The sequence below is a fragment of the Typopeltis vanoorti genome, chromosome 6 (assembly GCF_054136105.1).
Source record: "Typopeltis vanoorti isolate ZY-2024b chromosome 6, IOZ_Tvanoo_1.0, whole genome shotgun sequence".
Classification (NCBI taxonomy): domain Eukaryota; kingdom Metazoa; phylum Arthropoda; class Arachnida; order Uropygi; family Thelyphonidae; genus Typopeltis; species Typopeltis vanoorti.
This window is the reverse complement of record NC_143554.1, coordinates 147,736,288-147,759,570: the sequence shown is the minus strand read 5'-3', so window position 1 is coordinate 147,759,570 and position 23,283 is coordinate 147,736,288. Positions and strand designations below refer to the sequence as shown.

At 33.8% G+C, this 23,283-nt stretch overlaps 1 protein-coding gene across 1 annotated transcript; it reads right to left on the bottom strand.

The window, feature by feature from the left end:
• Nucleotides 1–1,190: 1,190 nt before the first annotated feature.
• On the bottom strand, nt 1,191–22,904 carry LOC150106061 (BTB/POZ domain-containing protein 6-like). Its single transcript, XM_090393808.1, has 3 exons — nt 22,887–22,904; nt 4,444–4,676; nt 1,191–2,705 (listed from the first exon to the last, which is right to left on the bottom strand). Exons 2-3 carry the CDS (start codon nt 4,668–4,670, stop codon nt 2,126–2,128), a joined length of 807 nt encoding a protein of 268 aa, XP_090249934.1. The 5' UTR covers nt 4,671–4,676; nt 22,887–22,904; the 3' UTR covers nt 1,191–2,125.
• Nucleotides 22,905–23,283: the final 379 nt, after the last annotated feature.

The following is a 23,283-nucleotide window of genomic DNA, read 5'->3' as shown; positions in this document are numbered from 1 at the left end:
TGAAATGTTTAGTCACACTATAAGAACAGATCAATTTTATTTTACAGTTTTTTCCTTTTTAGTTTTATTCTTTTGCGTGTCCGATTTGTAGCGTTGAAAATTTAATGTTTAGATCTTCTTGAAGGATCTTACTGTCCTGCTCATCTCAGGACCGGTAACAGGGTCTATCCTGACTTGGTATTTCTCTAATTCTTCTATTAGTTCCATATTTCTACCATTAATATTTCCCTCAGTGAGGGTATAAATTTTCTCTCTCAATTCAACATGAAAAGCTTTGTTGAGATGTTTTTTATAATAAATCCTACCCGAACTGTTTACTGTTACAATACAGGAGTTACAAACAAAACAAATTGTTCTCATGCTTTATATTTTCCAAACTTGTTGTGAACACTGTATTTCTTCCACGAATTCTCAAGTCAGTCGATTTCTGTCGAGGGAAATTAGGTTTTTTCCCCCAAGATTCTCTCGTAAATTTAATTATTTAAATCATAAAATCGATCATAATGTGTTTTGCTTTGACCTCACGGGAGAATGTTCTGTCGTACTCTCTTCCCAAATACCTTTAGAACAATGATAATCTTGGGCTAACTATCGCTGATGGCTAAGCATGAAGAATGACTTGCCATCAGTCTTCAAAGTAACCGAATCAGAATGAGCGACTTCCTCTGGGAGAGTAAAAGACAGAAGATTTTTGTTGTTCCTGTTCTTTCTAAGAGAAACGACTAGCACTAAAACAACAGGAGAAAAATAGACAATCACAAACATCCATGCCAAAGGTGGGTTTCGAACCCGCAGCCTTTTAGCTGGAGAGCGGATACGCTAACAAATCCGCCAACCAGGCCGGCCACTAATATAAAATCCTACTCACTTTTAACAGCAGTAGATTTTTATATCTGTTTCACAAAAGATAGATATATAAATTTATGTACATCAATGCTGTGTCAATTGATGGATACACTTCCACCGTGATACCTTTTTATTTGATAATGCCAAAATTACCTTTCGATTGTATGATAAACAACTTCTACTGTATCTAAACATGAAATTATCGTGATAAAGAACCGCAACGCATAACAGTCTCTGAAGACTTAGTAATTTTAGAACAGATGTTTCAGCAATATGTTTGAAAAAAGCACCTTTCAGATAGAATAAACTCTTATTCCTCTTCCAAAGATAAACTAATTCGAGACGTGTATACGATGAGATTAGATTATATTCAAATCTGATGCAGTCATTTTTGAGGAAATAGCAATGTGGCATTAGAAATGTTGCGAGATTCTAAACAGGAAGCAGTCATATTATCAGAATTCCGTTCTTGTTGAGCGAGTTGTTGTATCCTTTCTCCTTGACATCGAATTCCACCATGGTAAAGGATGTAAAATATCCACAAAAACGTTTTACTTTGTGTTTAGGTTGATATTAAGACTGGATAAATATGACATTAAAAAGTTATTTAAGCTACACCTACTCTAAATTAAGTAACTGGATTTAATTTTAACAGGTGAGTTATGAGATCAACTATATGAAATGAAGCTGACAACTCTTATTTGAAAGATAAAAATCTTACAAAAATTGCAAAAGAATTGAACTTTTTGGGCTATCCGAATATGAGTTTACTGTATTTCAACAGATGAAACAAAAGGCTTCATGATTTGGAAAACATGTCAAATGTAAGAGATGTCACTATCCAGTTGCTTTCTATTTGTACACTGAACTTACAATATGGCACATTATAAAGTTTCTTTTCAGGAATGGATTCACCTGTGCATTTCGTAAACTTCTCTTTAAATATCGCAATCATTTGAAGTTTTTCTCCTGGCTTCACATACAGTGCCGTAGGATTATCATTGGGAACATTTTCACACATTATTTCCGTGGCCTTAGAAGAAGATAGTGACTTTATACAACATTTCTCATTGAAATACTGTTTACCATCATATTTAACGTGAACCCTTATAAATGGTTCGACAAGGAATATCGGGTTTTCTAGAATTTCGACCAAGAAAGAGATCTTGTTATCAGTTGATAAAGGAGAATTTACGTCTTCCGGAACATCAGGTTCTGATGAACTTTTATTTAAATCAAATATCGTAACACGGCAGTATAACTTTGAATAATATGATCTCTATAAGTACCTGCCAATGGTCTGAGAATATTTTACGGTTGTGTTACTCTCTATGCTTCGGCATAAGAGTGGCCCAATCTCTTGAAATGTGAACAATTCTGTTTCCATCACATGAACGAGTTCTTTCGATGACATAAAAGAAAACGATATCCATTTTAAAAGAGGATCCAGCACTGTTCTTAAATTTTGTTGTGTTTGTTTTTCTGCTTTAGCGAGATAATTTACACCCCAATTGCGAATGCTATCAAACAGACAATATTCTGATTGCAAAGTCAGTGTCGATCTACGAACTATAGTCTCCACGGTGTCTTTCTCACACTCCAAAAAATCCGACGATTTAAGAATGGTTTCCGTGTGTCTGTCAATGATGTCCAAGCATTTATACATCACATTAGAGAGACTCATAAGCTCAGCAAATTTGTAAACGTTACACACACAACCTGACTCGGCTGTAATATGCTTTAACAGAAATTCTTCGCTTTTCTTCTTAAGAAATGGAATTTGGTATTTTTCCGCCACAAAATAAACTTCCATCGCTGTGTTGATTGACGGAATTGAAATTTCATCTGTGTACAGATACCTGAAAATAATTAATTTTTTTTTAAATTAGAAGTTAGAATGCAAATATTAAATGTCTATTAATCTACTAATGTGGTTTAATAATCTAATTACTAAACGATGACTGAAAAGAGCATTCATATTTCTCACCCAATATTTTAGTCAAGACTTTCTAAGCTTAGAAAGTCTTAGTTTCACGGATAGCGCCCTTTCGTCGAAAACATCTAGGTTCGAATCTCATTAATGAACCGACAGCACCTAGACTTTTCTAACTTAGAGGAGTAGAGGGTGTTTCTGCAAGATGGGTATTTTCTCAGCCCACTGGTTATTTTGTTTTCTTTTCTAACGTGAAGGACAAAACTGATTATCTGAATCCTTAACATCTAAAAATGATGTCAAAACGTGTACGACAAATGAACGAATTGGTTCAGTTAATTTAATTTGTTTGGTACATGTTCACAGTTATTATTTTGTTTCAGCGACACTTGTGCCATAATACTTACATACCTTCACTATACGAATGCCATAAAGGTGTACTTGTATTTTGTAATTAAAATTAAAAGCCCAAAGGCTAGTTTTCTGGCAATTTAATAGTTATTAAATGGATAAGAATCCTATTTTGTTATATAGCCAGTAAGTAAACTAGCCTTTGGGCTTTTAATTTTAATTACAAAATACAAGTACACCTTTATGGCATTCGTATAGTGAAGGTATGTAAGTTCTTTTCACTAAGCATTGATATTTTCCTAGGTCTACCTACTCACTGATGAGACCTCAAAAAAGGTTGAAACCGGTCTGGGTAGTGACCTCTCCTCATAATGTAAAACAATAATACATCTCCTAGGAGCTGTGTTTTACATTATGAGAGAATATCAAGAATAGTGAGGGAGCTTGCTCCACCTTTGCTTCGAATTGCCTTCGCCGATAGTTTTTCGGCATTGAAACTCTTAGATCGTAGTTCTCGATCTTGAGTTTCACTTACTGGCTATATAACAAAATAGGATTCTTATCCATTTAATAACTACATTTAATAACTATTAAATTGCCAGAAAACTAGCCTTTGGGCTTTTAATTGTAATGAGAGAAAATAAGAATTAAATTGCCAGAAAACTAGCCTTTGGGCTTTTAATTGTAATGAGAGAATAAGATATTTAACAGCCAAATAGTCAAGCAGCTTGAACACTTAGTAGAACGGGAACATTGAAATATTTAAAATATTAAAGACGATGATGTTACACACAGAACAACTCAAATTGAAAAGAGAGAAAATATTGCTTTTTGATTAAAAAAATTTAAATTTTGCTTGATTAGAATAAGTGAGTCACATATCTTACATAGTGGGAAGCAGACTTTCCGAATTCAAGTTTCCCGAGGGAAGTAAGCTTTTGGCGGTTTCTTTAAACAAACGTGCAAATAAATGGGGACAACGAGGGAGTAAGCGTGTTTCAGACCATAGATTATTGCGGTCAGTATCAATTCACGGTATGCCAGGCAAGTTTCTCAGGCTTTCTATTCACGATATGTACGATAGATGTTCCTGCACTCTACGGAAGACAGAATGATATATCAATACAACTTTATCTAGTCGAACGACTAATTTATTTGATAGCAATGAGCATAGAAACATATCAAGAAGCAGGTGTAGTTGTTTATACCAGTAATTCAAAAATTTAATATGTATTTCTTCTTTCATTTTAAAAAATGATTGCGGGTAGACTGATAACATGATCATTCGGAAACAACAATAGAAAACGACTCACGTTAGCATAATCTGGAATGCCTCAGTAGTTACGTCAGGAATCTGTATCTCTCCCTCTTCCTTTAAAGGCCCGTAAAACATGGCAGCAAACACTGGACTGGCAATGGCAAGCAACAACTTATGGGCTTCTGCTATTGCTTTGCGTTCGCCTTCACTAACTATGAATGTTACATCAGAATAGAGGGGATCTTTCAACAAGGACAAAAGTCTTCCTTTCACTGTCTCCATGGCTAACTGAAGGGGAAAATGGAATGAATTATTAAGAACTGAGTGTTATAATTTTTAATTTATGTTATATTATTGATATATCTAATTAACGCTCAGACAGCATTACGACACTGAGGCTAAATATTTTTAAAATAACGTTCTTTGCAATGTTATGGCCAAGGTTTTTCAGATAACTCGTTCTTTTATTTTCATGAGAAGCTAAAATAGAAGATCCTCCTCTCCAACAGGCTTCCTATACTTAGAGGCTTACATTCGACATGGTTCTTCAAGAACCATTAGGAACTTGATATAATGCAGACCGTACTTTGACATTTTGAATAGGATTGTTATTTTTTATTTGTGAACTTAAATTAAGAACTTTTATTGCTAAAAGACCATGAGATATAAAGATAAAATATACAAAGAGCCAACAAGTTTCACTAGCCACTGTCTAGCATTTTCAAGGCTGTACTGGTGTGAAAACAAATGCATCAAGTCACATGTAAAACATACAGTTTAGTAACTGCTAGGCCGTTACAATTGATAATTCGTGTTTGATGGCGTTCAGTGTCTGTAGTCATTCTCGATGGAAAGCATAGAACTGTTTTTCCAATCTGCAATGTGATTTGATGTTGAGAAATGAGCTAAACCAGATGTGATGATTCTATTGTGATTGACATCCCCAACATGTTCATTCTGTCTTATTTCAAAACTTCTAGAAGTCTGACCAATGTAAGAAAGGCCACACGTGCATGGAATTTCATATACTCCAGGAAATTTGAAGAAAGGTACCTCATCTTTGGGTGATCTTAAGATTTGTCTGATCATGTAGTTGATTTAAAAACCACTCTGATGTTATGAGCTTTTAACATTCTCGACAATTTTGTGGAAACTGAATTAATATATGGAACGACAGCAGTGGACACATATGGGACACCGTAACACGTTGTTGAAGGTTGTCTTTAAATAGCAATTTGTTTAAAATGTTAGAAGGTTATCCATTCAGAGAAAGAGTGTTAGCTATTAGTGACAGTTCTCTCTGTACATCTGGTTCTTTCGAAATAGACCTTAAGGCTCTATTACGGAGCATATGAATGATGCTGTGTTTTTGTGATCTATGAAGGTTAGACGAATAATGTAGATATGTACCTGTATCTGTGGGTTTCTTGTAAATGGACAGTTCGATATTGTTATCGTCTCTCCTCACGAGGATGTCAAGAAAATGTAGTTCTTTGTTCTTCTCCAGTTCCATAGTGAATTTGTTCTTATTGTGTAGTGAGTTAATTTTATTAAGAAACACGAGAAGGTTTTCCATGGTATCCTTCCAGATGATGAACACGTCATCGACATATCTCCACGAAACAGACGGTTTTGGTGAAATGGTGGAAAGAATATCCTTTTCAAGTTTTTCCATAGAAAGGTCTGCACATGGTGGTGACAGGGCTAGACCATCCGATTAATTCTTAAGGATTGCGTTTTTTAACTTTAATATTATGTAATAACGAAAAACGTTTCTTGAAATGCAGAGAATTTCCTAATCATGCTTGCTTGCATTTTAGCACTTAAGTCTTAAGTAACTTTAACGCGATCCCTCACAGCTTTTCTCGAAATCGTCCATGCTACCTGCGCTCACCACCTTCCAAAGCAATCGATGTTCACACACACTGCTCTATGAGATAAAAATCCAGCTGTCACCCGTTTCATGAATTTATTCATTAACAATTTCCATGGAGGACCTCTCTCATCTAACATGAAATAAAAATTGACATGTATCTATATGGTATATGACTATTTCACAAGTGTCAAGGTCTCTACCACTTGAACATCCCACCCACTCTTTCTGCTGTTATTAGAGTTAGTAGTCCACAAATTCGCAATCTATGTTTACATTCAGATATTATATTTAACACGCTATTATACCTTCTCCGCTATACTGGATCACTTATCAAACCAGATCTGTATATAGTAATCGGATGATATCATATAAACACATAGTTATGTTATGCTTAGATATCAATGTTCGTTTTAGCATTACAGTTGAATATATGAGTTGCTTTCTCAATCTTTGCTATAAGGCTTCTATTAAACTTCAACGTTTTAACTACTAAAGCTTTAAGCCTAGCTTGATCAGTTTCGTCTAGTATACTGCGTCTGTGAAATACGTCATTGGTGTTCTCTTCACAACAAAGTGTTTTACCTTTACTAATGTTGAACCGTTGGCCATTTTCACGTCTACAATTCAAGCCTATACAATCATTTTGCAATTTCTTTATGTCAGTTGCTTTCATGATTATCCTATCCATCCTATCTAACATCAGCAAATAGCTGTATGCATTCAGACAAATCCTATCCAACATCATTAATCTAAGGAATAAATAACAATGGACCAAAGTATAACTTTCGGGATACACAACGGATCACCTTAAATACTGCAGACTCATATTTCTTATACGCTACTTTTTTGATGTATGTCAGACAGCTGTCCTCTTATCTAGCCAATCGCTTATAATTCAGTCCACTATGCTCCAAATTATGTAATTGTCTTCCACGCTGAATCATGTGAGAAACCCTTTAGGGAATCCAGAATTAACATGGTGTGCTTTATTCCGGGAGGCACCAACAGTAACGAGATTATAAAAGGTGAACAAATTTGGTATGTGAGCTCTTGCCAACCTCTTCAAACTTCTACCAACTGATTTGCAGCATTCGTGCTTATATACTATCAGCACCTATTACGTAATTAATATTCAGTTTTGTGCAATATCTCTAGTTCCACTTCGAACCCCTTCGTTGTAGCGGCAACATTGAGTTGAAGACTTTTAGAAAATTGGTCACCAATAGTTAGAAAATATCGTCTGAAGCTGAAACCGTATTACATAGGCATTCAGCACGGTTACTCTTCCGTATGCCTTATGTATTTTACTTGAACCTAACGTCACAATATTTCAGGGCTCTCTTAAGTTATCAAATGAGTTTCTTTTCATAATCCTACTCAGGAATCTGTACAATAGTCGTAGTTCTTTGGCCATACGAATGATAATGTTTATACTTAACATGATCCATTTGATGTTTCCGTGAGTTCCGTGTTTATTCTTTGAATTACCGTTAATTACATTACAAAATGAAATTAACGGTTATGATTTAAATTGAGATGTCCATATTTTCTGCTCATGAAGTATCAATTTTTATCAATTGGGAAAAATATGCTACAAGTGAAACGTAAAATATTTAACCAAAAAATAAATAATGACGTGAACATATTCACTTTGCCAACACACAGCATTGATGTGATATGGCTTCCAAATTTTTTGTGTGGGAGATTTATTTATTTATATATATATATATATATATATATATATATATATATATATATACAGGGTGTTCGGGATAAATTTGACATATTTATAATTAATTATATTTTTCCGTAAGTTACATGTATTAACACACACTTCTCTTCATTTAAAAGTTTGGACCCTTCTTCATTCATATACAAGATGTCAGAAAGGATGGATAGCTGGAACCCACCTGAATCATGGAAGAGAATAACTTGTATCATGATGATTCGTGCCCGCCATCAAAATAAGGATATTACGACTGCTGCCCAATGCTCCCTGAATACAGTAAAAACAATCAGGCATGAACTAGAGACTTGCAATGGTGACTACGAGGATGTAGCAAGAAGAAAGATCCCTAGCAGACGATCTGATTGCGTTCGTACAGCAGAATTCCTCGCAAATCTGCAGGAACAGGTGTTGAAGAACCCTGGCATTGGAATTCGGGCTTTGTTCGTGGAGTTGCTAACTGTAGTCAAGCCCTGGATAACAAGGGTAGCCAATGGTAGGCCATATGTATGGCAGCAGGATTCGGCCCCTTGCCACACCTCTGGGAAAAGTCAAAAATGGTTGTCTGAAAATTTCTACGACTTCACCAGTCCAAATGTTTGGCCTCCAAACTCCCCAGACCTTAACCCCATGGATTATTTTGTATGGGGCGCAGTTGAAAAAGACACCAATCGCACTTCCAGTAATACAAAAGCCCAGTTAATGGATAAAATTAAAACAGTTTTTGCGGCCCTTCCCAGGGAGACTGTAGCATCAGCTTGTTCGAGGTTCCGAAGCAGAATTGAAGCTGTGATCGATGCTAATGGTGGTTATTTTGAGTAAATCTTGTTGATAGTATTGTAATTAACTCTGCCTGTAATGTTTTTTTGTCAATTCATTAAATTTAATAGATACAAAGAAGATTTTCTTTTTCCTTACGAAACTGTCAAATTTATCCCGAATACCCTGTATGTATATATATATATATATATATATATATATATATATATATATATATATATATATATATTATACAGTTTTGTAATAAACATTTCTGCTACAATGAAGTTCGACAGAATCAACTTTTTCTAGTGTGGGAGAAAAACCGTAAAATGTCATGCTTATAGTTATATCAGTCGTTATAACGGCAAAAATAGTAAGAAAAATATCATTTGCACGTTGTTTTCTCAACTCTAAGAAAGAACATTGTAAATTCACCCAATGAAAAGAAAATACTACATATTATTCTTATGTTATTTGATTATTTTTTCCCTGTAGTAGAAAGAAATCACTGCATATAACATGGGAGAATGGAAGAGGACAAAAATCTGTAAATTGATTACATTATACCTCAGAGAAATCATGTCAGAAAAAATTAGTAATGTAAGAGTTCTAACATCAGCAGATCGTGTGGAAAGGCTTGTATGTTTATCACACATGTTAATTGGATTGTTACGGTATAGATGCGTGCATAGATTGATTAGACAACTGTTTATTAACTTAAACGCTAATATTTTGCTGGTATTATGTCCAGCATCTTCAGCGCATACAAACAAAGTTGGTTACATTCGCGAGACAACGGCAACCCGGTGTAACGGCGAGACTAGTATGAGTAATTGTAGCGTGCAACACAAAGAATAAAGTCCTAATTAGACGCCATCGAAGTTACAAAAAAAAAAAAAAAAAAAACGATATTAATTTGGCCCCAGGATGAATGTCTCCAAAATTTTTGGCAGATTTACACAGCTACACCTGTTGAGGCCTGGAGTATGTTTGAGGGCTTCTGTTGATTCCAGGAACAATAAGAAAATAACTATTTATTAACTTAAATGCTAATTTTCGCTGGTATTATATCCAGCATTGTTCCTAGTCTCTAGCGTATTCATTGACCTAACAAAAGCATTTGACACACTAACACACAAAACCTTGTTAACGAAACTAACGCATATCGGAATCGGAGGTCGTCTATTCCAGTGGTTTAAAGCATACATGAAAACAGTGAAGTACCTGTGGAGTACCGCAAGGAGCTATCCTATCTCCCATTCTATTTAACATACGCACACGTCATAAGCCATCTTCCCCTAAAAAGTAATATCTTCCAGTACGCAGACGACACGGCCATAGTATCCATTCACAACAACGCAAATAACGCTTACACAAATATGCAACACGACATCAAATCACTGGCTAACCGAAAACGGCATACATATAAACTCTAGTAAAACAAAGCTAATAATATTCAAAAACCCCCAAATCCTGCCCATATAAACTAAATATCTGACTATCCGATATTCTTCCTCCTACACACAAAGCGCTGAACCTATAACTACAACCATCACAGGTTAAAATAACACGCCATCTCGGACTTTACTTCGATGATGATTAAAGTTGGAATAGCCATACAAACTACCTACACACCAAGCTCAGGATAATAGCAAGCAAACTATACACATTAAAACATATTGCCCCAACTCACATAAAAATACTAATCTGTAAAGCATTATGTGAAAACATTTTAGGATACGAAATCACATCATACGCATTCTGCGCAGACTACAGACTTAACAGGTTACAAGATAAAATGATAAAACTGATATTCTGGGAACAAACCACACTTTTGCAGGCAGCACGGACACAACACAAAATATTTAAGGTGAAAAACTTATGCCACTACACAGTCATGTTAAAACATTACTACAGCCCAACTATAGAGTAACCAGAACAACATATCAGATAACAAGAACACAGTCTACAAATTACATAACCTATATAAGTACAACAATTACTAAGATTGTTGTACTTTCCGGTGGCAAAGCCACCTGAAACATCTACGCACCTGACATGATAAACAAGCTGCAGTTCGACGACAGAAACCTAGGGACATACAGAGAGCTGAAACAGGCGCTATATAAATATTATAGTGAGAATGAAAATTAGAGCAATTCCTGTTTCACTCTCTTCTCTTTCTCACACAAACCTGTGACAAACACTTCTTAAAAAACACCACTACAAGGACACAAACAAACAAACCATGTCGAAATCCAACCCTACTTGTAAAAAAAAAAAAAAAATAGACTGTGTAATAGCAGTTGAAGTCTTCTAAGCACGTACCAACAAAGAGTAAAATCAACACCTGGCTTGCGACCAGTATAGAAACATAACCACGAAACCAACGCCATCTATTATCTTCATCAGATAAGCTCTGCAAAGCTTCGATGAATAAATCAGAAATGCCTCCCGAAGAAAGAATATAATACATTATACAGAAAAATAAGAAAAGAAAGAAAAATCGGTATGAATTTCATTGTTACAAAAAAAAAAAAAAAAAAAAAAAAAACTAAACCTGTTGTAAATATGTAATATTACGTGTTGTAAATATGAAATCAGAATATGCAATCATAATTTTAATAATAAAAAAACGAATGAATTTTAAAAAAAATGTAATCAATGTCGTGTCATATGTAATCAGATGCGTGTAAAGTAAAGTAATGTACGAATCATATGGAATCAGACGTACGTAATTTATGTATCATATATAATTTAAATATGTAATTATAATTTTAATTCAAAATTAATAATAATAATAATAATATTATTATTATTATTATTATTATTATTATTATTATTATTATTATTATTATTATTATTCGTAGTAGGTGGCGTCGTAGATGGCTGCGTTTTTTGTTCTTCCTACAGAGTACGCACTGCCATTCCTCGCGTGTTACATCGGATTTAAATTTATGTTGCCCGGTTGTTTCTGAAAAGCTAGCACATTTTAAGTGTAGAATCCTACTGCATTTCGTACAAGTTATATTATTTCCGTCGGGCGATAAATTCTCCAGTCATTTGATACACTTCATGACTCACCTTTCTTCCCTCGGGCAGCTATGGTGTGCTTGTAAGGATGGCGATGTCCTTTGTTCTTCGCTCGTTGTTGACCATGGTCCTCTCTGTTCACTTTTCAATACTTCAAAATTTGGTTTCATCTTAGCCGATCTCGTTGAATTTTTTTTGAATTACTGTCTTCAGCGTAATAAGTAGGGTTACTTGGAAACACTTTCAACTTAAAACGGGAGTTGGAACCACTTTAAAACTAAAAAAAAACTGGAGCAGCGATATCACCGTGCGCCCGTTCGTATGCCTACAAAGCGCCCTCTCAATAATAATAATATATATATTTTATAGAGCCGAAACAGGAGCTGTATAAATATTATAGCGAGAATGAAAATTAGAGCAATTCCTGTTTCTCTTCCCCCCGCCCCACACGCGCACACACACAAACCTATGACAAACCCCTCTCAAAAACAATCACTACAAGAACACAAAGAAACAAACACACCATGTCTAAATCCAACCCTATTTGCACAAAAAAAAAGAAGAAGAAAAAATTAAATTGTAATAGCGGTTGAAGTATTCCAAGCACGTACCAACAACCAGTAAAATCAATACCTGGCTTGTGACCAGTATAGGAACATAACCATGAAACCACCACCATCTAACATCTATTATCTTCCTCAGATAAGCTCTGCTAAGCTTCGAGGAAGAAAATTATTAACTTGCAAGTATCTGTTAATCACAGTTGTAACGTGTTATAAATATTATATATATATAATTATTACAGCATCTATGTATGCAATTCATCTGAGATATAAAAAAAAAAAATAAATAAATAAAAATAAATAAATAAATTATTATTATTATTATTATTATTATTATTATTATTATTATTATTATTATTATTATTATTATTATTATTATTATTATGTATATTCTATATTCAAAAATTCTGTATAATCTTTATTGTAAATATTAGAAGAACATGTGTTGTAAATACATAATATAAAGGCAAAAAAGTATTTTTTAAAATTTTAATTGAAATCCAATGTAGAAAATGTAGCACTCTGTGCTGAATTCTCTAAAATCATAAGTTGCAATGTCACTCAAGATGTTTATTGTATGTTTATTGTATGTGTAAACATTTTAGCAGATCAATAAAAATATTATCATATCAAAAAAATATATTATTATTATAATTGAGAGGGCGCTGTGTAGGCATACGAACGGGAGCGCAGTGATATCGCTGCTCCATTTTTTTTTATAGTTTTAAAGTGGTTCCAACTCCTGTTTTAATTTGAAAGTGTTTCCAAGTAACCCTACTTATCACGCCGAAGACAGTAATAAAAAAAATTCAACGAGATCGGCTAAGAAGAAACCAAATTTTGAAGTATTGAAAAGTGAACAGAGAGGACCGTGGTCAACAACGAGCGAAGAACAAAGGACATCGCCATCCTTAAAAGCACACCATAGCTGCCCGAGGGAAGAAAGGTGAGTCATGAAGTGTATTAAATGACTGGAGAATTTATCGTCCGACGAAAATAATATAACTTGTACGAAATGCAGTAGGATTCTACACTTAAAATGTGCCAGCTTTTCACAAACAACCGGGCAACATAAATATAAATCCGATGTAACACGCGAGGAATGGCAGTGCGTACTCTGTAGGAAGGACAAAGAAACGCAGCCATCTACGACGCAGCCGATTATACCGGAGGCAAAATCAGACGACGAACTGAACAGACAAAAAAAATGCAGGTGAGTCCTATAATTTCAACTCTTTAAATATACTAATAGGAAACGGTCTAGAGACCATAAAAGCCAGCTTAGTAGACCTTGTGCAGGAACTCTTTAATAAACAGAACGAACAAATAACAAAAAAATCTAGCGAATATCAAGATTTGGTCAAACAATAATTTAGCAGTGATAGAAGTGTTGCAAACAGTAAAAGACATTAAAATGAGCATTAATGCACTAAATGTCAGGCAACACAACTTGATTAAAGAGACATCCGAACTCCGTCAAGAACTTCATTCTCTAAAACTACAATACGAACGTTTAAATCAGCAACAACATAAAGAAGTTCTTGTCATAAACGGTCTTCCTGAAACTGCATCTACAGAAAACCTTAGAGACGTGGTTTTAAAATTAGGTCTTGCAATTGATATACCCATGCAGCTTAACAACATTCAGACCGTAAATCGATCGTATTCCTAGGAAGAGCAGAAACCATGGCTTGCCACGTCCTGCACCAGACATAATTCGTCTTACGAGCAAGTCCACAAGAGGCAATCTCATAAAAGCCAGCAAGCAGAAAAAAAACAGTTGCCAAGGACATGAACGCACAGCAAGGCAATAGACCAATCTGTCTATCTGAATATTTAACACCCTTTAAGCAGAATCTGGTGTACCAAACAAGGAAAGCAAAAATAGAAAAAATTACCAATTTTTGTGGACCAGAGATGCCAATATATTCATAAGGAAGTCATAAACTTGAAAGCCGATACAAATTAAAGCTCAGAAGACATAGAAAGGCTGCCACAGTGAAAAAAATGCCTCCTAATTAGCTCAAAAAGAAGCCCACAATAAAAAAGAATGTGAACCATCACGTCATGCGCAATAACACAGGATATATCGGCAATTTCACTTTGATCAGATCATTCCTTTGACCTCCGAAACACCTGCCTACTTCCAACACAGCAATCAAATCAATAATATATATTTTTAAAGAATAAATTTTAAATTACTTTAAACCGAGATAAAATATTAAATTTTAATGATAATGATACAACTAGTTTCAGACTTTTACAGCCTTCTTCAGGTATCCACTAAAGGTAGAACACAGTAATAAAAAATTGAGTTACAAAAAATTGAGAATTACAGGCAAAAAATACAATACATATTTGACACAGTCGTTTCATCTAACGTGCTATTGTTTGTTGCATGCGTGCTTGCAGGTTTTCGTGAGCGCCAGTATTGAACAACTGCAGTATGGCTATCAAGGATGTTATAACTCTCAAATTTCTGTTCAAATGTTCAGGATTAAGGAGAATTTCTCTGGACTCCACGATCTTCCTATCAAACTCATCACTACAACGAAAAATGTTCTCGGATTTAAACTGAGTGACTCTATAGATCGCAAACTGAGTGACTCTGTAGATCGTCATGAGGGTTATTAGATTAAAAGAACATGACTGGATAGCGCAGATGCATGTGATCTTTTATATGAGATGTCTCTCTTATGCTCCTCAATACGCAGTTCAACAGATTTGTTAGTCTGTCCAAAATAAGGAACAGTACAGTCGCACCATAACTTGTAAACACCTGTATATTTCAGGTTATGATGAAAAGGTTTCGGATGGCTTATAAGAGAACGGAATTTAGTGAGTGTAGTGAAAACGTCCTGATGCTGTATTGTTTAAGGACTTCAGCCAATTTATTGGAGACTGAACTAATGTAAGGTATTGAGATGCTACCTTTAAAATCAGTAGTTTCCGTAGTATGCTGCCTAGGAAGATCCAGAAGAAATGTCTCAATTTTGTTTTTCAGAATGCCCATTTTGTTTAAAGATAAGAGAAAGTTGTTCAATTTCTTTTTTGGAGTTCATCTGGTTTATTTAAAAGAGATCGTGCTCTGTGTGCTAAGGTAGAAATAGTTCCGAGCTTTTGTGGCGTAAAGTGATCAGATTGACAGTGCAGATATCTGTTAATATGAGTTGGTTTTCAGTATATAGGGATTTTAAATCTATCAGATCATCGTGTAAGAATTACATCCAGGAAAGGAAGGCAGTTATTTCGTTCTAGTTCGGCAGTGAATTTTATATTAGGATGCTGGCTGTTTAGATGTTGCAGAAAATCCATTGAGAGATGTGTGTCCGTGACTCCATATAATGAAAATGTCGTCAACATAACGTCTCCAAAGTTTCGGCTTAAATGAGAAGGACGATATGGCTTTCATTTCAAAATCATCCAGGAAAATGTTTGCTAGAACTGGGGATAAAGGGTTGCCCATTGCTAGGTCTTGGTTTTGTTTGTAAATGGAGTCCCTATATCTGAAGTAGCCAGATTGAATACAATGCTTTAATAAAGCAAATATCTTTTCAGATAATTTGTCCTTAAGTAATGTTAACACCTCCTCAGTAGGGATGTTAGTAAATAATGAGATAATGTCAAAACTTGCTATGATATCATTTTCACTGATTGAAATATTTTTGATACGAGAAACGAAGTTTGTGGAGTTTTTGATGAATGATGAAGATTTATTGGAGAAACATTTGAGGTATTCTGCAAGATGTTTGGAAAGCTTGTAAGTAGGACCATCAATTCCTTCCACAATTGGGCGAAGAGGGGTGTTTTCTTTATGAATCTTCGGAACTCCATAAATGTGTGGAATAAACAAGTGAAGAGAACGTAAAGAAAGGCGCATATTGTGAGGAAGTTCAAATGTAGTCTTTAACAGACTGTTTGTGCGCTTTTGTAGTTCCCTTGTTGGATCATTCTGAAAAATTGAATATGTAATGTTGTCTTCAAGCAATTGAAGCATTTTATTGTGGTAATTTTCAGAATTGAGGACGACTGTGGCATTGCCTTTATCTGCAGGTAAAATGATGTTTTTGTTCTTTTTAAGATTCTTTAAGGCCTGTATTTCTGCAGGAGAAAGATTATCTCTTGGAGGTTTAGCATTATTAATAATAAAGATGGATTCAATACGGAGTTTTGCCAATGATTAGGAATAAGTGAACTGGCTTTTTCTATTTTAGTAAGAAGAAATTCTTTTGGAATAAACTTAGGTGAGGGAATGAAATTTAGACCTTTGCTTATAATTTATTTTTCAGCACCTGTTAAAACATGTGACGAATTGTTTACTACACCTTTGTAAAGATTAATATAGGCTTTAGTAGGAACAGATATATTTTGTACTCTCTTAACAGTATCAAACTTCTGGATAAGATTAAGCTTATTATTATTTTGTATCCGTGTAGCTAGCACTTCACTGTTAAAGATAAAATCACGAAAATTATCATTATTCATAACCTCTACAAGTTTTTGAGTTAAAGGCCTTTTTATGTTGAACAAATGGGCAAGACGTTTTGTATCTGTGATTCTTTCGCTGAGAAGATCTAACTTTGCTCTACGATAAATTCTTTTAGCGCGTTCTGTTGTAATTGTTTCTTGAAAACATATGAAATTAGGATAAACTTGAATGCATTTACAACGTTTTAGGAAAATCAACCTATTGATTCTCAGTCCTATTTTCTTCAATGTTTTTTTATAACTTCTTTTGGTGTCAGAAAGAGAAGCCTCGTCATTTAGGCTATAGATGTATTCTTGATCTTCTGCTCGGTTGAAATGATACAATTTAAAAGAATAAATTTTAAATGACTTTAAACCGAGATAAAATATTACATTTTAATGATAATGATACAACTAGTTTCAGCCTTTTACAGCCTTCTTCAGGTATCCACTAAACGTAGAACACAGTAATAAAAAATTGAAGAGTTACAAAAAAATGTTCCAGTCATGTTCTTTTCTCTAATAACCCTCATGACGATCTACAGAGTCACTCAGTTTGCTGGGATAAATCCGAAAACATTTTTCGTTGTAGTGATGAGTTTGAGAGGAAGATTGTGGAGTCCAGAGAAATTCTCCTTAAATCCGAAAACATTGTAGTGATGAGTTTGATAGGAAGATCGTGGAGTCCAGAGAAATTCTCCTTAATCCTGAACATTTGAACAGCAAATTGAGTTATAACATCCCTGATAGCCATACTGCAGTTTTTCAATACTGGCGCTCACGAGAACCTCCAAGCACGCATGCAGAAAACAAAATTATTATTATTATTATGTGATAATATCATTAATATAACATTACTATTTAACATGAAAAAAATCCAATAAATTATTCTTACTATTAAAAAAATTATGTAAATAATGAGTTACATTGTATGTTTGTGAGAATTAGGAATATAATATTTTAACTGCATATGTGTAAATACTGTTGTATAATCACACTTTATTATTATTATTATTATTATTATTATTATTATTATTATTATTATAACAATAATATTATAATAACATAATAACGCAAGCATAGCCCAAACAAATATGCAACATAATATAAATCTGATCATAGACTGGCTCACGAAAAACTCCATACACCTAAACTCAGAAAAGACAAAATTAATGATATTCAGAAATCCGCTGACTCGACCAGTTGATAATAAATATATATCCACACAACATCCACTTTCTAACATAAAAAACACATAGAACAGCAAAACCACAACAATCACTCATGTTGAAACAATACGATACCTTGGAATTTACTTCGACGCGGATATGAACTGGAATAGCCACATAAACCATCTACACAACAAACTCCGAACAATAAGTGGCAAACTCTACAGGTTAAAAGATACAGCTTCCATACGCCTAAAAACACTACTATACAAAGCACTATGCCAAAATATACTAAGATACGCTATAACAACGTATGCTTTCTGTGCACTCTATAAATTAAATAGATTAATGTCGCTACAATACAAAATGACAAAACTGATCTTTTGGGAACAAAGAGAAAATCACGACCTTATATACATTGCAATGACAGAACACAAAATACTGACAACAAAACATTTATGTCACTATGCAGCCTTGCTAAAACATTATTTCGATGCCAACTACAGGACAGTTAGAAATACATACCGTATAACAAGACCTCAGACTACTATTTATATCACATATAAATACAATAATCACTACGGAAAGGCCACGCGAAACTTCTACATCCCAGACAATGATAAACAAATTACCTTTTGAATACAGAAACCTTACAAACTACAATAGCCTGAAAAGAGCTCTAAGGACATACTATGAACAAGAAACACGCACCCAAAAGACCATACAAACTTAATGAAACACAATATATTCGTTCAAGGTTCCAGTTCAGCGACGCATCAATACATTCCTAGTTATTGTATGTGTGTGTGTGTGTGTGTGTGTGTGTGTGTGTGTGTGTGTGTGTGTGTGTGTGTGTGTGTGTGTGTGTGTGTGTGTGTGTGTGTGTGTGTGTGTGTGTGTGTGTGTGTGTGAGTACGCGCGCGCGAATTTCTCAATCGTAGATTTCGTAGCTTCCCAACACAGCAAAAAAAAAAAAAAAAAAAAACAATACATAATAACCAATTGGTGTCATCCTCAGATAAGCTTACATATAAACTTCGAGGATGAAGCAAAGAAATTAGTTCTCATCCAAGATGTATCATATGTAACCAAATGCATGTAATGTACGTATCACATGAAAAACCAATGTATGTAATGTATGTATTATATGTAAACCAATAGACGTAATGTAAATATCACATGTAAACAAATGTATGTAATGTATATAATAACTGTATCAAATGTATGGAATGTAAAAAAAAAAAATTCTTTTAAATGTAAATCATGAGTTTACACTGTATGTTTGTGAGAATAAGGAAATATAATATTTAGATTGCGTATGTGTAAATACAGTTGTATAACAACACCTTTTCAAACTTGAAAAAAAAAATAGTAAACTACAACATATAATATTATACAACTTATGTAACTCTGAACAATATAATTGTAAATTATTATATAAAAAATTATATAATATATAAATTATATAAAATATAAATTGTTATATAAAAAACTGTTATCATCATTACTATTTAAATCTCATTATATGTAGCACAAAGTGCTGAACCTTGTAAAATAATATACTGAATAGATGATCATTGTGCATATGTAAATATTTGAAAGAAGAATAAAAAATTATTATTATTATTAAATATAAAGAGCTAAAGGCTTCAGTTCGGCGACGTAAAATTATTCAAATTAAGTAGATATTACATCCTACATTGTTTCATAGCCGAATAAGGAACTCAAAGATAGAAATCTAAGAGTTTTATGCCCAATATAGAAACTATATAATATAAAGTTCGGCAAGTCCAAGCGTAAGCCAATAACTTGTAGTGCAACGCCAGGGAAACTCATGGTATACTTGGTAGTGTACATGGTATGCCTGCCACTACCAGGTATATATACCATGAGTTGCCATGAGAGAACAATACCTGGCAAACTCTACAGGTTAAAAGACATAGTTCAAACACACTTAAAAACACTGATATACAAAGCACTATGCCAAAATAGACTAAGATAGGCTATAAAAACATATGCTTTCTGTGCACCCTGCAAAAACTAAAGAGATCAATGTCGTTACACTACAAAATGATAAAACTAATCTTTTAGAAACAAAGAGACAATATCGGCTTTATGTGCACTGCAATGTCAGAACACAAAATACTAATAGCAAAACACTTTTGTCAACATGCAGCTTTGTTAATCACTACTTCGATGACATCTACAGGACAGTCAGAAATATAGAGCAAAGACCTTAGACAACTAGTTATATCACATATTAATACAATAATCACTACGATAAGGCCACATGAAACTTCTACATCCCAGACATGATAAACAAATTACCGTTTGAATACAGGAACCTTACAAACCACAATAGCCCGAAAACAGCCCTAAGGACATACTATGCACAAGAAACACACACCCTAGATCATGTAGTATGCGCGTGCGCTTTCTCTCTCTCTCTCTCTATCGTGTGTTTGTGTGTGTGCGTGCGTGCGTGAATTTCGCATGTAGTGGAAATCAGATCTATCAAACAGCCTACTTCCCAACACAGCAAACAAACTAGTAAATAATAACTAACTGGTATCATCCTCAGATAAACTTCATAAATTAGCTTCAAGGATGAAAGCTGAGAAATTTCATCTCAATCAAGATCAACAAAAAAGAAAAGAAAACAAAATATATATCCATATATATTTATCCTTATATTACATTTAAGTGCAGTAGTTGCAGCATTTAAATACATTAAATGAAAATTGTAAATATATATGTTACCAGCAAAATATGAAAATCAGGCATTCTACACAATGCCTGCGCGTTTTTTGGCAAAGTATGAAATGTCTGTTTTTTTTTTTTTGCATTGTGTAGAATACCGAAGCATTATATAGAATGATAAATACGACAATATTTTCATTTTGAAGTTTTAAATTTTGCGTCATTGGAAGGTTAGGGTAGGTTAGGTGCAGGCGGTTGTTATGAGTGTGACAGACGATGTTTTTTACCGACTGGAACTGCTGAAGGAATTTTAAACCAACTCGATGCCAGATCACAATTCACTTCATGTCCCAGACTTACAGAGAGTTGGAGACGTTCCTGACCACGAAATAGCTCTCCTATCAACCGCTTCCGCTTAGTCCACGGCTAGCGGCCAAGGGTTCGTGAGGTGCACTTGCAAGACCAATGCCGAAATATGAAGTGCTTTTGTATGAAAAAGACATTTAAGTGCAATTCAGAATGCCATTCCAGAACGTCTCCAACTCTCAGTAAGTCCTTGAGACATAAAATGAATTGTGATCTGAGATAGAGTTGGTTTAAAATACCTTCAGCAGTTCCAAGTCGGTAAAAACCATCGTCTGTCACACTCATAACAACCGCCAGCACCTAACCTAACTTAACCTCCCCATGGCGGCAAAATTTTAAAATTCAAAATGATAACATATCCTAAATAGTATTTGTCATTCTATATAATGCCTAAGGTATTCTATGCAACGCCTAGGGAAAGTATGTAAAATATTTAAAAAAAAAACAGACATTTCATATTTTGCCAAAAAACGGCGTCATTGTATAGAATGCCTAGGTATTTCACACTTTTTCAATAACTTATATAACTCATTGTTAAATGTATAAATGCTGTAAAAAAGCAACATTATTCACCCGCATAAACAATAAATTACCAACTACACTAACTATTATTAAGACATTATCGAGAAAAGAAAAGAAAAAAAAAAATCTACGAATTTCATTCATACAAAAAAAAAAAAAAACAGAACTAAACCTTTTGTAAATATGCAATCACAATATGTAATCATGATTTAATAATACAAAAGGATTGAATTTAAAAAAAAAATATATTTAATCAACGTATATATCATATGTAATCAAATGAATGTCTCATATGCAATTTAAATATATAATCACAATATGTAATCATAAATTTAATGAAAATAAATTATTATTGTATGTATGTATGTAATTTATCTGAGAAATAATAAAATGTTAAAATTTTTTTTAAATAAATTATTATTATCATATTAAACTGCAGCGTATAGAAGTATTTAGTAATTCTGAACTATTTATTTTAAATGTTTACTTTAATTATTAAGAAATATGAGACATGAATTATACTATTTTATCGACGGCAAATTATAATCATAAGAATTATAAAGACAAATGTTCCGGTAGCGTCATATACAGTGCGAACGGACGACAGCGCGCGCTCACGTATTAATGCGCGAGCAGTATTCTCCCGTAGACTACCATGTTAACGAAACGCCCGTGGGAAGGGAAAGAGTCCGATTTTCGAAATTGATTTATTCAAAAATTAGTAATGAGGGAAAGTTTAATGAGGTGCACTATTATCAATAAAAGGTAAGAAATTGCATGATAAGCAAAATTTGAAATTTCAAGGGAACTGAAGAAATGGAAAGAACAGTCCTCAGAAGTGATTTAAATATGCCTCTCGATACACTCTCTTGGGCGGATTTAAAATACTTAGAAGAATAACGTCCGCTTTACGGATGTTTCATTAAAGAATGGAATGAATTCGAAAGAATTCATTCCATTCAATTAAATTTCCATTTAATTGAATTCAATTAAATTCCATTAAATAAAAGAATTCATTTATTCAAAAATTAGTAATGAGGGAAAGTTTTAATGAGGTGCACTATTATCAATAAAAGGTAAGAAATTGCATGATAAGCAAAATTTGAAATTTCAAGGGAACTGAAGAAATGGAAAGAACAGTCCTCAGAAGTGATTTAAATATGCCTCTCGATACACTCTCTTGGGCGGATTTAAAATACTTAGAAGAATAACGTCCGCTTTACGGATGTTTCATTAAAGAATGGAATGAATTCGAAAGATTAAATTCAAAGCAAATAACAATTCATACTAACAAATCGAATATTCCTAACTTACCGTGTAATAAACTGCAAATGTTGCTTGTCTGCTTCGAAGACAAATGAGAAACGGAAAGTCCTTCAAAGTGGACATGACGTCATTTGCTTCCTGTTCTTGCGAAATAGCATTAATGTACAAGCAAGACGTATTCAAGGGGGTGCGAACTGTACGGTGGCACAGGGCCCCCCGCAAAGCTCAAAAAGTTGAAAAAAGAAAATCAATTAATTTTTTTAATTATTATATAAATTAATATTGTAATTATTATATAAAAAATATTATTATATAGAAAAATATATGTATATAATTTTACAACCAACTATTGTTGTTATAGTAAGCGAAATAAGATCGTAGCGCTGGAGCGGTAGTATTTGAAACTACTCTAAGATACAACATAGTGATAGGGAAAAGTGCATTT

What these genes read in the sequence shown, in the direction of transcription:
- LOC150106061 (XM_090393808.1), bottom strand. Translation starts at nt 4,670, where the DNA reads ATGGAGACAGTGAAAGGAAGACTTTTGTCCTTGTTGAAAGATCCCCTC. An exon ending in GCATTCCAGATTATGCTAAC is followed by an intron (nt 2,706 to 4,443) that starts GTGAGTCGTTTT and finishes AATTATTTTCAG; the next exon opens with GTATCTGTACACAGATGAAA.